This window comes from Amblyomma maculatum, chromosome 2 (assembly GCF_055883805.1).
Source record: "Amblyomma maculatum isolate TAMU_Amacu chromosome 2, ASM5588380v1, whole genome shotgun sequence".
Classification (NCBI taxonomy): domain Eukaryota; kingdom Metazoa; phylum Arthropoda; class Arachnida; order Ixodida; family Ixodidae; genus Amblyomma; species Amblyomma maculatum.
This window is the reverse complement of record NC_139345.1, coordinates 179,104,098-179,120,408: the sequence shown is the minus strand read 5'-3', so window position 1 is coordinate 179,120,408 and position 16,311 is coordinate 179,104,098. Positions and strand designations below refer to the sequence as shown.

At 46.8% G+C, this 16,311-nt stretch overlaps 2 protein-coding genes across 4 annotated transcripts in view; one reads left to right on the top strand and one right to left on the bottom strand.

The window, feature by feature from the left end:
- The window catches only part of LOC146200521 (chymotrypsinogen B-like), a 65,273-nt gene extending 58,257 nt beyond the window's left edge, over nt 1–7,016 (top strand). The window contains exon 6 of the mRNA XM_084592387.1: nt 6,819–7,016. Within this exon, the coding sequence (XP_084448513.1) occupies nt 6,819–7,016 (198 nt within the window). The remainder of the gene's footprint in view (nt 1–6,818) is intronic.
- LOC146200520 (melatonin receptor type 1C-like) overlaps nt 1–16,311 on the bottom strand; it is a 153,683-nt gene that overhangs the window by 27,679 nt on the left and 109,693 nt on the right. For 2 of the 3 annotated variants that reach the window (XM_084595548.1, XM_084595546.1), the window contains exons 5-6: nt 14,294–14,625; nt 9,389–9,644 (exon numbers count right to left, since the gene is read on the bottom strand). In XM_084595548.1, the coding sequence (XP_084451674.1) occupies nt 14,339–14,625 (287 nt within the window). In that variant the 3' untranslated portion in view covers nt 9,389–9,644; nt 14,294–14,338. Of the gene's footprint in view, nt 1–9,388; nt 9,645–14,293; nt 14,626–16,311 lie in introns of those variants that run through there. The other variant, XM_084595547.1, reaches the window with a different exon arrangement.

Here is a 16,311-nt window from a genome sequence, read left to right as displayed (position 1 = left end):
CTGAAGCTACGAATACTGCTCCGTGTTAGTGCATAAGGGCTAAAAAAGGGTGTGTTGCCCGCCTAGGCCGAGTAAGGAAGACGCAAGGGGGTGGGGAAGTAAACGTGGACTTCCCACCTGCCAACTGACAGCCGCGGCGTGTCCGCCGCTTTGCCCCCTGATTCGATCGTGTGGCCTGAGGTCCTCTGAATGACGACAGTTCTGTTCGCCAGTTTGTCGGATTTGAGGAGGCGTTGTATGGCCGTAGCAGTTGCATCTTGCGAAACCGGTGTAGAGATCTCTTTGTAGGCTTCATATGAATCAGTAAGAATACATACTTAATTAGTTCTGGTGCAAGGCACTCCTGCCAAGGCTCCCCAGATTACGAGCTCTGCAGGAAGAAGGGTACGTTGAGGTAGGTGCAAGATATCAGTGTCTAAGAGGGAAGGGTTGTCATCGCATACTAACGCCAGGGAGGGAATTCGTTAGTGATCGCAGCGTCAGTGTACATATCAATCCTGTAAAGGATTCGCGCTTGTCGGTGATAGGCTGCGAGGAGCTACCAAAGAGTGACAAAATCGGGATGTATAGGTCAGTGACGGAGGCATGTGACCACTGACATCTCCCAAGGGGGAAGAGATGCATATATGGTGGTGTGTTGTCGTTGCGCTGTTGATCCCAGGTCACGTATTCGATGACGCGTCTGTGACTCGAAAACGGTGGTAGATAGTGGTAGACGAGCAGCGAAACGCTCAAGTTGATCATTTCTACAGCGCGAAAATGCTTAACTGCCAACAACTCGCCCAGTATTGTTTTGTTGAAATTCATTTCTAGTTAGTTGGGCTCCAGAAGTTGTTGGTCAGCGCTTGATTTGTCTGTGTGTGTTTCTTCTCCGGTCGTAGTTTTTCGCGCTGTGCAAAATGCCTAACCCCCACTAACTCGCCCAGTATTCAGTTTTGTTAAAGCTCAAGTTGAGCTATAGGAGTGTACTAAGGTACCGGTAATAGTGCGTAGCATTGTGCGATGAAGGCGCTCGACTTTAGCAAAATCAGACTTCGACAGTTGGAGGACGGGTGTCCCATATAGGGCTCTTCCGAGTGCCGCTGCTCGGGCCAACGCACAGCAGGCATGTTGCCGTGCACCGCCTTACCGGTTGGGCAGGCGACAAATAGTGTGGAGTATATAGTGCTGGCCAAAGGCGCTGTAGCTGATGGACCTATTTTGGGGGGCTGTTGCAGCTCGCAATGGGCAGGCCAAGGATGCGCGTTTGCCCATTTCAGGAAGTGATGGTGTTGCCTGCGATATGAAGATGAATCAGCATACGGGGGTTGGTTTTGTGTTTTCCATCTATATTAATCAGTTCTATTTTATGTGGAGCGGGTTCGAGGCCAGTTTGGACTAGAGTAACTTCAAGGCAAATAAGAGCTGCCTGAAGTTTAGTCTGCATATAGTATTTGCCGACGTAATCCGCTCCCTCAGACCAGACCGTAATATAATCGGCATTTAAGCGAATCTTGCGTTTGTGCGGATTTCCAGATTCTCGCCGACGCTTGTCATGGCCAAGTAAACAGTATGAGTCCAAGAATGGAGCACTGAGGCACACACCTACCCATTTATTAGGTTTTTGGCACCCATCGCGGAACTTTGCTATGCAGCTCAATGGGTCTAGATGCCAAACATTGCTGATCCAGATTTGGGCACGAGTACTAGGAAAGCGTTTGGCGAGTTTCGCCAGGATAACCTCAAAGCGAACATTGTCAAAGGCCCAGTGAATATCGACTGCCAAGATGTATTCATTCAGTGATTTACGATGAGCCCTATTCAGAACTTTTCGCAAAAACCAAAGACAGTCATGAGTCCCGAGCATAGAGCGGAAGCCGGCTTGGTCCTAATGAAATCCAGGATTTACGTATTCGATGTAGTGACTAATTCGGGTATGCTCTTGATGACTTTGCAGAGATGTGAAGTCAGAGTGAATGGACGCAGATTACTAGGAAGCCGGGGTTTTTTGTTAGGTTTAGGGATAGGGAGAAAAAAGAAATTTTGAGGTCATCCGGTACCGTTCCGGTCTCCTAGTAAGAATTATGTCAAGGAGGGCATCCTGGGCTGCCGAGTCGAGATTACGATGTTCCTGCCAGCTGATATTGTTTTGCCCGTGTGTAGCGCGAGCTCAGCCTTTTCCAAGGGTTGTTTGCAGTTTCGCTTTAGAGAATGGGTGATCGAGGTCTGGATCAGGGTTTCTGACTGCGTAAGTGGAAACTGCCGGTAGTGACGTTGGGCAGGTATATGGGAAAAGATCAGTTCAGTTCAGTCGTTCATTCGTGTCCGACTCTCCGTGACCCTATGGACAATATCACGCCACGCTTTCCGGTCTCTCACTATCTTCTTAACATCCTATAACTTCAACTGTAGCGTCTCGAGGATGCCATCTAACCATCACGTTTGCCGCCTACCCCTTCTTCGGTGACCCTCAACCTTTCCCAACATCAAATCTTTCTCCAGCGACTCCTCTCTTCTCATCAGATGACCAAAGTAGCTGAGCTTTAACTTTAGAATTTGACCGTCCATGGAGCAGTCAGGGTTTATGGTCGACAATATCGACTGATATGATCTTCTGGCCGTCCAAGGAACTCTCAAGAGCCTCCGCCAGCACCACAATTCAAACGCGTCAATTCTTCAGCGGTCAGCCTTCTTCACAGTCCAACTTTCGCATCCATACATCACAACTGGAAAGACCATAGCACGAGTTATACGGATCTTGGTTGGCAGTGTAACGTCTCTGCTTTTTACTATGCGGTCAAGGCTAGCCATGGCTCTCTTTCCCAGAAGCAGGCGTCTCCTAATTTCATGGCTGCAGTCTCCTTCCGGGGTAATCTTGGAGCCCAAGAAGAGAAAATCTGTCACAGCTTCCACTTCTTGTTCCTTGATGCTCCAGAACTTGATAAGGCAAGACGCCATGATCTTTGTCTTTTTAATGTTCAGCTTAAGCCCAAACTTCTCACTCTCTTCTTGTACGCGCATGAGAAGTCTCTTGAGTTCCACTTCACTTTTTGCCATTAACGTGGTATCATGCGCATATCCAAAGTTGTTGATATGTTTCCCCGCAATCTTCACTCCAGCTGAAGACTCGTCCAGACCGGTCTTCCTCATGATGCACTCAGCATATAGGTTAAATAGGCAGGGTGACAGTATGCAGCCTTGTCTCACTCCTTTCTCAATCGTAAACCAATCAGTAAGACCATGTCCAGTTCTGACTGTGGCCTCTTGCCCTTCATACAGGTTCCTGAGGAGACAGATGAGGTGAATTGGAACTCCCATCTCTTGGAAAGCTTGCCACAATCTGCTGTGATCTGCGCAGTTAAATGCTTTCGCATAATAAATAAAGCAGAAGTATATGCGTTTCTGGAACTCTCTTGCTTTTTCCATGATCCAGCGAAGGTTGGCAATCTGGTCTCTAGTTCCTCTACCTTTGCGAAACCCAGTTTGCACGTCCGGAAGCTCCCGATCCACATATGGGAAAAAGGTGCGTATAACTTCATCTTCAACATCAGCTAGCTTGCCATTGAAGAGCAGCTCAGCGAGAGGTGGGGCCCCACATGCCTTGCCATTTAGGCCACGAAAGATGCGCCAAAGGTATGACAGGCCTTGCACTTGTCCAAGATGGTTGCATGTAGCGTGCCAAGCCTTAATTTGCAGGTGAAACACGTATTCCCGGATAAGCTTGAATTATCGCCGAAGTACGAGATCCTTGTGACGTTTTACGCGAGTTCGAAGGCGTTGCTTGTGATGATCTGCACGACGCCAAAGATTAGCCGGGGGAGCATCCATGCCAACTGTGGAGTAGTCAGACGGGATTTATTCGCGAGTTTTGGTGCGGGCCTCTCGGAGAACAGACAGGAGGGCGTCAATATTTGAGAAGGGGGTAGCACTATTGGCCCGGAACTTGTCCCATGTGGGAAACGTACGTGCTGTCCAAACACGAAGGCGTTTGCGATTGAGAGGGAGCAAAATGGGCAAGTTATCACAGCTATACGAATTAGAAAGGACTTTCTAGCGCCGAAGAAGGAGCGGCTATGAGAATGCAAGATCCATTGTGCTTCCCGCTTGAGAGGGATGGAGGCCGATACGGGTCATTCTGTTAGGTTCGTTGCAGAGGGTAAGAAGAGTTTGATCGAGGGCGTCATATAGAAGTTTACCACGTTGATTTGGTTGAAATGAGCGCCAGGCTGCATGATGTGGATTGAAATCCCCGCCAATAAAAAATCACATTGGTGTTCGGCACGTTTTCGAGGTCAGGAAGCTAGGTACAGGGTTCTTCCGTGGCTTTACCTTACCGCGAGATGCAACGACAAAACGTTTTTGACCAGGGATATTTTTTTTTTTGCTGCAACAATCTCCAGAGTGAAAGAGCAGAGGGTTTGAGCGACAGGTTAAGTGAAGTATAATCTTTAGGGATTAAGACGGCCGCCTGTCCATTTAAACAGCCGTTTTATGGTGGATAGTAGGTGTCTGGTAATTGGAGTAACCATGAAGGTAACAAGGTCTGCGCGTTTCTTGAAGAAGTATGAAAAGAGGACGGTGCTGGGACACAAAGAAATAAAGGGCAGGACAGTCCTGATTGAAGCTTCTGCAGTTCCATTGAATCCCATCAGCCTGAGTGCTCATGAAAGTGGCACATATTTACGGCATTTACTATCGTCTGTGATCGTGATACGTTGAAACTCCCCAGGAATATTCTGCAGATAGCTCTAAACGGAAGTGAGGGTAGCAGTAAGAGTTGCGTCAACCTCCTTTCGGAGAGTTTCTTCCAGCTTCTGTGTCTCCTGGGAACGTTGCTGCCGTGTTAGCCAGGCATGTGGGTGTAGATCGAGTCAGACATCATAACCGGTTTCGGTCGGCAGGCAGGCGAGCAGCTTTTGCGGCCCTTCTGTTAGAGGCTGCGTTGCGCAGTCTGGGAGCAAGATCAGGTGACGTTTATGTTGTTCAGCATTATCATATCAGAGACGCTGATTTTCGCGGCGTAGTTCCGATATTTCTGCTCTGAGGCTCTCAATGACCTGGGCTAAACCTGGAGAAGAGATCTTTTTAGCATATGGTACATGTTTGAAGGGAGCATGTGAGGATGTCAGCTGATGTGTACTCGAATCATCCGACTCCACGTTGGGAAATTTGTTGACAGTCTTTGTATAAGCACGAGCCGGGCAATGGTCACTCAGTGCTATTTCCGTGGAAGCTCCGCAGGCTACGCAATGAGAGAACGGTTTGCAGCCGGAGTCCATTGGGTCGGGTTCTTACCACATCCCGACAAATGGCGGGAAGCGAGTAATATTTGACTACATTGCCGATGCGGTGATAGTTATAACATGCGACAGTGCGCGGGCGGTATTCACGAACTCGTGTAATATCGTAGTCGAATACTATTCGAGAAGGTAATGTATCTGATGCAAAGGTCAGAAGTAGCAAATTGGTCTTGCCGAGCATGGGTGTGTCTGTGATTTCAGCTGGCTCGCAGCGCAGATGCGCCATGATACAGTCCATCGTGAAGTCTTCAGTAATTCTGAACACACCTAGCGTGCGGCCAAATGCAGGCTGCCTCAGTGGAAGCGCGTCCGCACGGAATGCTTGGACGGAATCCCACGTTAGCGCTACTAAGCGAGTCAATGTGCACAGCTTCTTTAAATGTTCAGCGTTCCTACCTAATGGGATGCATCTCAGTGCCGAAGGACAGCACTTCAGAACACCCAGATATTTTTCATGAGATTTCAGAACTCCTCTGAACTTCTCTTTTGGCGGCTGAATGAAAGAAGAGTACGTTCTCTGCGTTGTTAACCATGCATAGTGGGATCGATTCAGCGCTTCAATCTACGGTTATCTGCGCCTACCTCAGGGCGCTATGTATAAGCGACGACGACGCGCCAAATTCCGGACGCTTTCGAAGCCGGCACCCCACCAAACACAGAGGACTCTCGCTATTGTCTAAGCGGAGTCTTTTTCCTTCTCCTCCTACCTTGCATCTTATGACCACACCAACGCTAAAGTTAACATGGATATTGCTTTGAATGAATGTTGTCTAAAATAAAGCGCCAGGTAGACAACCCACCAGTGCACAAGCACCGCGACCATCACGGCTGTCTTTGATGTTCTGAACCGACACGCACGGGCTGCGCTTGGCCCGCACTTGGACTTCACAACAATAGACAATAAAAATTTATTTCTCTTTCTCATTTTCTTTCTTTTAGCTGCATGTAGGAGCCAGAGTTTTTCTCCCAACTCTATGCGACGCCATTTACCGCACGGAAATTACCACATGCAGGTATCTATTTGGTATTGCGAAAGTTAAAAACAAATGTAGCAAACCTGTCAGTGGTGAAAGTCTAGCTCTTCGCTGTTCGCTTTCGTCGCTCGTGCGCATCGAGGTAATATACAACCTCGACACTGCTGAGCCTGTCCGCGTTTGGCTTCTTCCTGCCTCAGCCTACCATCTTTTACCAGGAGCATGTAAAGGAGAGAACAGGCTACAGGTACAGCTGCAGCAAAACTGCAGCTTTCTGATTTAATTGCTAAGGCCTTACTTCCCCTAACACTATGCAGGAGTGCATAGAAGGCTGAATCGAGGCTTCTTGATTTTGTCGCGATATATACAAGTTGATCACTGGTACTCTTATAAAATCACATGAGGTTGAGGGAACACAATAGTAAATGGGCCTTCACAAAGAAATGCAGTTGCAAGGTGCCTGCAGTATTGCTTCCTAATATGATCATATACCGGACTTAATTTGTACTACTTCGGGGTTGCAGAGATGTGTAAATTATGTCTATGTAACGTTTTGTTTGCACAGGATGACTTTGGATCACCGCTTCTGCTAACCACTGATGACTGGTACGTGGTGGGCGTCTTCTCATGGTTCCGCCTCAGTGATTTCCCGACGTCACCGTTCGTGTTTGCCAGCACTGCACACTACGCACCATGGATAAAGAGCATAATCGGAAATTCGTCTGTAGAAACGAAGCCCCCCGTAGGACAGAAAACATCCTAAGTCCTCGAATAAAACAAGATGTATTCAATCTCTTTATGCCGTACAGAATTTGTCTTTTGACACAGCGGCTGCGTGTGTAATGCACGTCGATAGGTATGCATTCTTGAACTGAAATACATTTGATTCTTCTTTTTTGTTGTTGCAGTATGAGCTGCATTTGTTAAACTCCAAGGCGTCTCCTGGCACAACAAATGAGGCAAGGCAAAATAATGCTTTGAAGCCAAGGCCGGCAAAGACCGTCAAGTGAACGCAGATCGAGAGGTGTAATGCGCGAGCATGAAATGGACATGCAAAAGCCTCACTTTGCGGAGCTTGTAGCGGTGAAAAAGCTTTAAAAAACCTCTAATCGATATTATCAGCGACATTTGAGACCTGCGAATCTTTGGAAGAATTTAGTACTTGTGCTGCCCCAATGATGCACCTCTAAGGCGTTGATGCAACGATAACGCTGTCTTGACGGGCAGTGTTACCCGAGCTGTCGTCGCTGGCGGCCCGGTTCAATACCTCAGCATAGCTTTACAGTGGGGTAGTTGGTCTTACTCATCTTAGGTAGAGGCACACTCATCATAGAGGCAAACATCATTTTACCATTTTATTCGTCCTCTCGAACTGAGAAAAGAAAACATAAAAAAGGGGAGGGAGCCCGGACCAGCAAAAGCTTTGCCAGGCTTCAAAAGAAATTAAAGATAAATAAAAGGGAGCTGAAGCTCGAGATAAAAAAAAATCTTTTTAAAAAGCGAAAGAAGATAAAAAAAGAAAACAAAATGAGGTCCATGTCGCAAGGTGGTCCACGTCGGTTAAAGAAGAAACACCGAAACACCATAGGGTGTATATAACTGTATAATTTGTATATAATTTGTCCCGCACGGTCTCAGGTCTCAAATGTCGCTAAGAGTTTCGATCGACGAGGAGTGCAGTGTAAATTTTGCCGTCGCCAAACTTCGAAATGGCGTATACGTTTGGGCATTAAGTACTAGCCCGCAGCTTACCGGTATCGCTCAAGAGGAAAGTATACAACAGTTGCATCTTGCCTGTACTCACCTATGGGGCTGAAACATGGAGGCTAACCAAGAGAGTTCTACTTAAGTTGAGGACAACCCAGAGGGCAATGGAACGAAAAATGGTAGGGGTAACATTGAGATAGAAAGCGTGCAGAGTGGGTCAGAGAAATAACTCAAGTTACCGACATTCTAGTAGAAATTAAGAAGAAGAAATGGACATGGGCAGGACATGTAGTGAGAAGAGGGGATAACCGATGGTCGCTGAGGGTAACAAACTGGATTCCAAGGGAAGGAAAGCGTAGCAGGGGGCAGCAGAAAGTTAGGTGGGCGGATGAGATTAAGAAGTTCGCAGGGGTCAAGTGGATGCAGCTAGAACAGAACCGGCTTAAGTGGAGAAATATGGGAGAGGCCTTCGCCCTGCAGTGGGTATAATCAGGCTGATGATGATGATGACTAGCCCGCTCCCAGAATGGCTGGCCATGGAATGCTTCAGGCCAGCGTTGGACGTGGATTCATTACTTTAGCCTACTGGTTATCCTCGTAGACCTTCTTAAGCCTTAAGGAATGTAGCTCACGGTGGAAAGAAAGAGGGGTTCAGCGCTGCTTAACCGAACATTTTAGCTGCGGGCGACTCAGCGTCGCATCGAACACAACCAGCGTTACTTTGAACGCATCAAAGTTCACCGTTGTACTGGGCACTTTCATGCCCTGCACATGCGATGCCCCCTCCATGCTCCATTCGGTCAGCTCTCCGCGGCGGCGCGCGCATGCGGATGCGAAACTACCCTTCTCTTCACCGCACTGGCAAGCGTATCTGCTGGGATGCTGATACTTTCCTCCTCCCTCTCTGTGGCAAGCACGTCGTACCTATAGAGTAAACCCACGAACGGTTTGCGGATGCGTATTGAGGCTTCGTAACGAGGTGCGTGACGTCACGAGTCAGAGCAGCGGTGGAACATCAGTGGAACGGCGCAGCTGGCTGCCAAAATTAGGGCGCACGTGCAGTTGTGACCTCAGACCAGGGACGACGAAACTCGATTCTACTAACCTAGTGTGGTTTTTACTACAAAAACGATTGCAATGAATTAAGCTATGAATCATCAATCTTTTCACGGGATCGTATGCGGCGTTTCAAGAGCATCGTCACAGTTCGTTTTTTTTTTCGCTTCTCGTTTATTTCTCGGCTTTGTTCCACACAGCTTAATGAGGCAAGGGATTTCTGTGGCTTGTATCGCGCGAGGAATGACCACTTCAAACAGTTACTTGCATTTGTGTGCTATGACGGCGTTCCTGTGCGGCTTCATTGGCGATTGAGTGCAGGAGGACGCGGCCCAGAGTCGCAATCATTGCAACAGACAGTTTAGTTCCCCCTTCGCCGTACCTCCTCCCTTCTTGGAGGAGGGATCATCGCCATACTGGGATGTCATAGAAGTAGCACATGCAAATATGATAAATGCCTGCCAGGCAGCGAATTGCGCAAAATTTTAATGTCCGCAATACATTCACGTATAGTGCTAGTCCACATCCCACCAGAATAACGGCTTCAGAGAGGCGCTCCTTCAAGTCCGGACGAACCGCCGGAAGGAGCCGCCGATGCGTCTTGAGAGCCTTGGCAGGCTTAGTGGTTCTGCAAATATCGTCATATAAATCTTTAGTGTCCAAACAGCGGAACAGAAAAGCTACGCGACAACAAAAAACCAGGTTGAATAGTGCCGCAATCTTTAAAAAATGATTTTGAGGGTGAATTACGTGTGAGCCCAAACCAGCCATATTGATAAAGATAGCCAGTGAAACCTATCACAAGACAAAGTTGCCAACGGGTGCTCGACCCAACCAAATTGATACAGATAGCAAGTGAAATGTAACATAAGACAGAATTGTTAATGAGAGCTGATATGAACTCAACAATTCAGGCGGTGCTGCCGTGTTATTACTGTAAGCTTGTCCGCGCGAGATTTAATGATCCTTTTATCGAGTGGATTAAAGAAGAGAGGGTAACTGCGCCCATTTCATTTTACACGGCAGGCGAGCAAGAAATGCGTGGGTTCTGAATACAACTAACGCCGGCTATTTATCGCTAACAGCCTGGCGTAGTGCAGTTGGTAAGGTGCTAGAGAAAATGACGCATCCTCTTTGACTTCTTATATTCCGCTGTGTGTGTTCGGCCAAAGTATTGGATTCTGATGCCGTTCTAGGAATTGAAGCCGTGACCAAACGCAATCTACATCCAATGTAGCGCAGACAAGTTTTCATTTAATAATTAAGTCAAGCAACGATAACGCTTCTTCGGCCCCCAATTTATAGAACACGTGCCTTCCCGAGATATGCATGCGGTGCAAGGCTGTGTGATGGTACTATAACCGCGCTATGCGTTCAAATTTCCCCATTGCCTCACTATTGTGTGAAAACATTCAGGGGGGATGAGACTACTTGGTCGAAATATTTCATTTTGAGGTTTTGCAGTCATCTAGAGAATTTTCTTTTTCAAAAAAAATATCACACTTGGGTAATAGCGGTTTCAAAATTATTTTTGTCCTTTTTCTTTGACACATTCACAGGAGAGGCTTAAGTGCCTTGACGTGGTCTCTTCATTTCCGATACTTACTTTACTTACTACTACAACTAATACCACTACTAATAGTACCTACTGCTGGTGCTGCTACTACTACTACTATTAGTAATAATAATAATAATAATAGTAATAGTAATAATATTAATAGTAATATATGATTTCACAGGAAAGGAAAGGGACTGTATCTGTCACACTTGGACACCTAACCTGCACCATAAAGGGGTAGAGACACCAAATTACGAGGGTGTGCAAAGCTTGTCATGCACTTCCTTTGTGTTTGAAGACCATCACAGTCAAGTATTACACTCTGGGGAGGCGTAGAAAATATATGACTTTTTAGAAACTTTGCTGAAATGCTCGCTCTCGCATTCCGGATCCATCGTTAACACATTGACTCTAACGTAGTGTCGCTGAAAAAAAAACAACCACAACCAAGTATTTGTAGCTTCATTGCACAGTTTTCTGTCGTAAGAGACAATGCTGCTGGTCAGCTTGTTACGTCTGTTACCCGTAGGTACAGGCAACGGCCATTCGCTACCCAGTCCGAAAAAACTACAGAACATTTTCTGATGTTACGACAAAATTTCTGTGCGGTTTTTGACGGGAACCTGTTGTGACAACAGATCATTCTGTAGTAATATCAGAAATTTGTTTAGTTACAACAGAAAAGTCCTACAGAACTACTGACAACAGAAATATACTAATAAAAAACTACAGAAAAGTACTACAGAACTACAAAAAAATCTGATGGTTACGACAGAACTACAGGATATTTTGTCGTATTTTTGACACAGTTTTGTAGTTTTTTTCGACTGGGTAGGAGGCGCCGCGATCGCCTAGCAAGCCAGCGCCACACTGCGAGCTGCGATGAGAGTATTGCAGGAGTATTGCGTAGTAGGCTGGATAGCGTTGCGCGAAATCGAAGACATTGCAAAAAAAAAGCACGCTAACAAATGGCTATTCCAGCCATGATTTATGCCTTAGATGTTTTAATTATCGGTTCTTTTAGTTTGCACAAGCAATTTAAAAGTGAGGCGCACTTTTTTGAAGCAGGACGCGTATATAACGTGAAGGAGGTGATTTCCGGTTCCTCTGCAAACATAGTAGATCGCTCGTCTCCTACGACCAGCGCAGATTGGTCGCCTCCAACGACCAGCGCGCAGCCGCATTTCCTCTTAATAAACCCCTGTATTAAGTAGGCTTACAGTTTTGGCTGCTTTTAGAGAGTTCTCGCATTACTAGTACGGCCAGTGCCGTATAGCATATATCAGTTAACATATGGCGGCGAGGCATAATTTCAATGTCTCAGCGGTGCGGTACCTGAACTTTCTATACATGATCGTCTGTCAGCATTTTAACAGTGATTTCTGCTAAACAATGTCTCTGATTGCAACCTAAACTGTGCCTTTGCTCATTCGGAAGCTCCGGCACAGTCCCAGTGAGAAAATGGAATGATGCTGCGCCGCATACTTGGCGTCATATGATGCCGGCTATAGTTGCCGCTTATTAGCATATTTATATACACGAGAATTCTAGGACTTTGTCACGACACCACAATACTCTCGATGTCCTGAGGCTAAGTGCAGGACAGCAAGAACGACTACAACGGTAAGATTTGAACGAAGTTAAACTGGTCGAGTAGTACGGACGAAAGCTTTTCCGCACAGATTAAAACTGATGTATACGATGACGCGCGATGGACAGAGCGAGAGTGTGTTGCATTCTGCACGTGGGGTGATTGGCTGCGACGATAGCTATGGAACTCGTACCCGCTGCCCACGACAAATTTGTGAGTTAAAATCCGCCCAATTTCGACAGCGTTTTTCCTCCTGTGCTCAGCAGAGGCTTCATGAATTAAAATTCATAGTTGCATTTGACCATTTTAAGTATAGTACGCTAACAAAATGTGAACATGGTGCGGCTGTTGTGCTACTTATTCAAGACATGAAATTTCTATTACGAAGCAGCTACGTCTGGCGTGTTTATGCAGGCATAGAAAACATTCATCGGCGGAATTGTTGTAGATAAAGAATATAGCATGCAAATGGAGGATGCAATCAAATATTCACATCTGACTGAGGTCAAACGAAATATCCCAATTTTGCGCACAGCTCATTCCAGCGCAACTAAGGATGTAATAAGTTTCCTTTACACACCTCCACCACTGAATATATTTTCACCTTAGAGTGCACGGGTGATAATCCTTTGGGGCAATCTGTATACGCATCCATTAGTAAATGAAATAGCTATGCTTTTTCAAGCAAGGTGAAATAAACATGTCCATTGGGAAAGCTGTCGTAAAGCATTTTTTTTTTCGCAATGTCCCGGTGAGCCTCAAAAGTTTGCCCGCTGTTGATTTAGAGTGCGTACGAGGCGCTCAATAGCATCCTGCGAGTAAAATCTGGTTCTGCAGCAGACAGTCTTCCCTGTGTGCCGTTTTCTCAAATCAGCATATATTTGCTATCGAATGGGAACTGCGGCAAACACACATATTTTTAGGGTACACGCAGAACGAGGCAAAAGTTCCGAACGATTTTTTTTCCGCTAAAAAGTTTGTAATATTAAAGCGATCGCCTATATTAATAAAATACCTACATTAATAAGTATTGCCAGGCTAGCCATTTCTCTGAGTGTCGTCGGTTTTATAACACGTAGGGTGGGCATCTTCATTGCCTTCGTAACGAAAAAAAAATGCTTCGTCCCTATTCTTGAACCACGTTTGGGAAGAAATTGAGATCGATGTTGCATACAGCTGCATTCACAGCATAAATCCCCCGGTAATCGACAAGAGCTGTATCCTGCCTAAGGTAACGCGTGCAGCGAGACAGCCGCAATCAAATGACTAGTGTAAGTTATCAAGCAGGATACAGGGGAGAAATATATATGTCCATGCCTGTGGAATCGAAAAACCAACGAATAATGCTTAAACTCGGCTGCCTTTGCTAACACAGGATGCAGCAGCATCTTCGCCACAGTCGAATTACAGCGGTTTACGCCCGCGCGGCGGCGAGCGTATCCTGCAGCGCGTGCGCTCCTCGCCGCGAGAGGTGGTCCCGTCGGCGCCGGAGTTGAGTTCACCCGTTGCCTACACCAGCTCGGCAGCGTAATTCCAGTTCTAACGCACGGGCAGCACAGCAGCTCACAGTAGCCAAAATTATGCTTGATGGCAATATTCATTCACTAAAATTTGCGAGGGCTCCTGCCGACGGCGCGGCAATGGTCAGCGGACAGCGTTGTTGTCGGTAGCCGTAGCCGAGACCGGAGTGGCCGGCGACGTAGCCGTGAGGCAGAATAGCTTTCCTTGGTTTTGTACTAGAAAAAAGCAAATGTTATCAGGACTGGCTATACTCGTGCAACAGTAGCATGCCTGCACCATGCGGAGCCTTCGGTAACGGCGCCTCCCGCAGGCGCACCAGGCGACGAAGTGCGCTGCTCTCTGCCTTCCCTACTCGTGGCTAGGCTTAGTCGGTTTCACAGACGGCACACGATCAAAGCTATAAATTATCGTCCGTGTGCGTGAAACGCTATCGCATCATACTTTTAAAGATGGAGCCTAAGGGTCAGTCTAATGTATTTCATCGCAATTCTAAGAAGTATCATGGTCAGTGTCGGATTTTTCACAGTGCGCAGTTCCCTGATATCGTGACTGCTTATTCTGCACGTGCAAGACGTGTTTAGAAATAAGAAAAATAATTCGCTCTCACTTCTGAATTTTGAGTCGGTGGATAAAAGTGCAGGCTCCCTTGCTCTTAGCTGAGGATGACCTGAATGCCGTCGCTGAGACTCCTTCCGTGCATCATGTTCTCCGAGCAGACGTAGGGCATGCGCACGCCCCTGTGCAGGGCGTCCACGACCTGCTTGAGCGCCGGCACGCAAGGCACGAATGCGAGCAGGGCGATGTACCAGAAGGCGCACATGAAGGCCACCCAGTAGGCCAGGTAGAGCAGCACGGCCAGCCAAAAGAGGCTCCAGACGGCCGACACCAGCTTCCGCATCTCGTTGCCGGTCACGCTGTTTGACGAGCTCGAGGGCATCTCTGCCCGCGAAAAGACAACATACACCCCAATTGGTGCCAGGTTCTTTCCAGTTGACTGCCAATCATCATGCTGAGACTATGCGTTCATCACAATCCAACCGTGTTGGTAAAGAAGTTATAAACGTGGTGCAATTTACTTACATACTGCTGCTTTAAAACTTATATAGCGATGCCGTAGAGACAAACAGCCAAAACGTTGCAAAGCTTCACTTGTTGATGGCATCTCCCGATCCTCTCAGTGAACCGAGACAAAATGGTTAGAAAAATTTCACTTTCGCGCCAACACCCCCTACAAACGATAGCAGCCGCAGAGGTATGTAACCTTTCGCAGTTTTACATCATCATCATCATTTATTTAACCCTTAAAGGCCTGTATTAGGCTATACGTCGTTGTTTCAGTGCTGCAAATCGGCATGGAGTAGGCGGGAGCGTAACCTGCAGTGCAAATCCACGAAGCTGGTAGTCGGGAAGGCGAAAATTTGGACTTTGTGGGCATCTTGCATAAGAATATGCTCGTATATAATTATGTCCGACATGAACAACATGTTAAATTGGCGAAATTGACATGATCCGCGGTAGAGTTGTGCATAACCTCTATAGTTATTTCGTGAAGAGAAACAGTCAATATACAAGCTGCGTGCTGCTCTGACGACATTCACTCTCGCTTGCCACCGATTAGTGCACGCGATTGCGAAGGGTAAACTATCTCTCTTGTGGCTGCATAATTTTGCTCCGCTTTCCAAGCCTTCATCGTATTTGCCTCCTACGGTCCTGTCATGGAGACCCAGCCCAGACGTCCAATGTGTCTGCGCTACGAGTTATTCCCAGCTTCCGCCCTCTCCATCACTGCAGAACATAGCTGAAGGCGACTTCCACTGGTAAGTGTTCAAGGAATAATTCTCGCTGTACAACCGCACTAGAACGATTGCTAAGCGCTCTGCGTAAAAAGTGTCCTCCACGCATTCGTAAAAGCGTAATACAAAGTTGAAGAAAGCGCAAGCCATTTGCTCTCATGCAGAGTACTAAGAATTACGATGTCATTGACTCAACTTAGAGCGATTTTATTTCTTCAATCCATGCATTTCGGAGGGTATGCCTTGCTTTTTTGATGTGAAATAGGTCTATCAACGACAAACTGAACAAAAAGTCGTCCTGGAACCAAGAACTTAATCGACAACTGCCTTGCGTCTTCGTCAAAACAAGGCAAAGAGATCATAACCAACAGCTTTGAACAGGACCTGCATTAGCACCAGAGCAATTGATTAGCATACTGGTTTAGGCCTATATGAAAATGCATGTCACGGAAGTTGATACATGGACAGGAACTGAGACGTAGTGGCATTTTTATGTGATCCACTTCGTCTTCACATGTTGTGCTTTTATAACATTCTGAACCCTGTGTCACTCCCAAGGAACACAACATAAGGCTCTTGTCGCCAAGGTAGATAATGTGATATTCATTTGCGCTCTCGGACTAAATGCCTCATACAATCACATCCTAGTTTAAAATCTGTAATGCATCGAAACACGGGCGCCGCGGTCGGGATCGAATATGGGCTTGCCGGTTCAGTTGCGGGCTACGAAGTAATTTCGACCTCCCGGTGATCTTTATCGGATGGATAGAGACGGGCGCCTCTTCGTTCCGTCTCTATCCAAGCGCAGCCACTGGTGGTCGGGATTAAACTC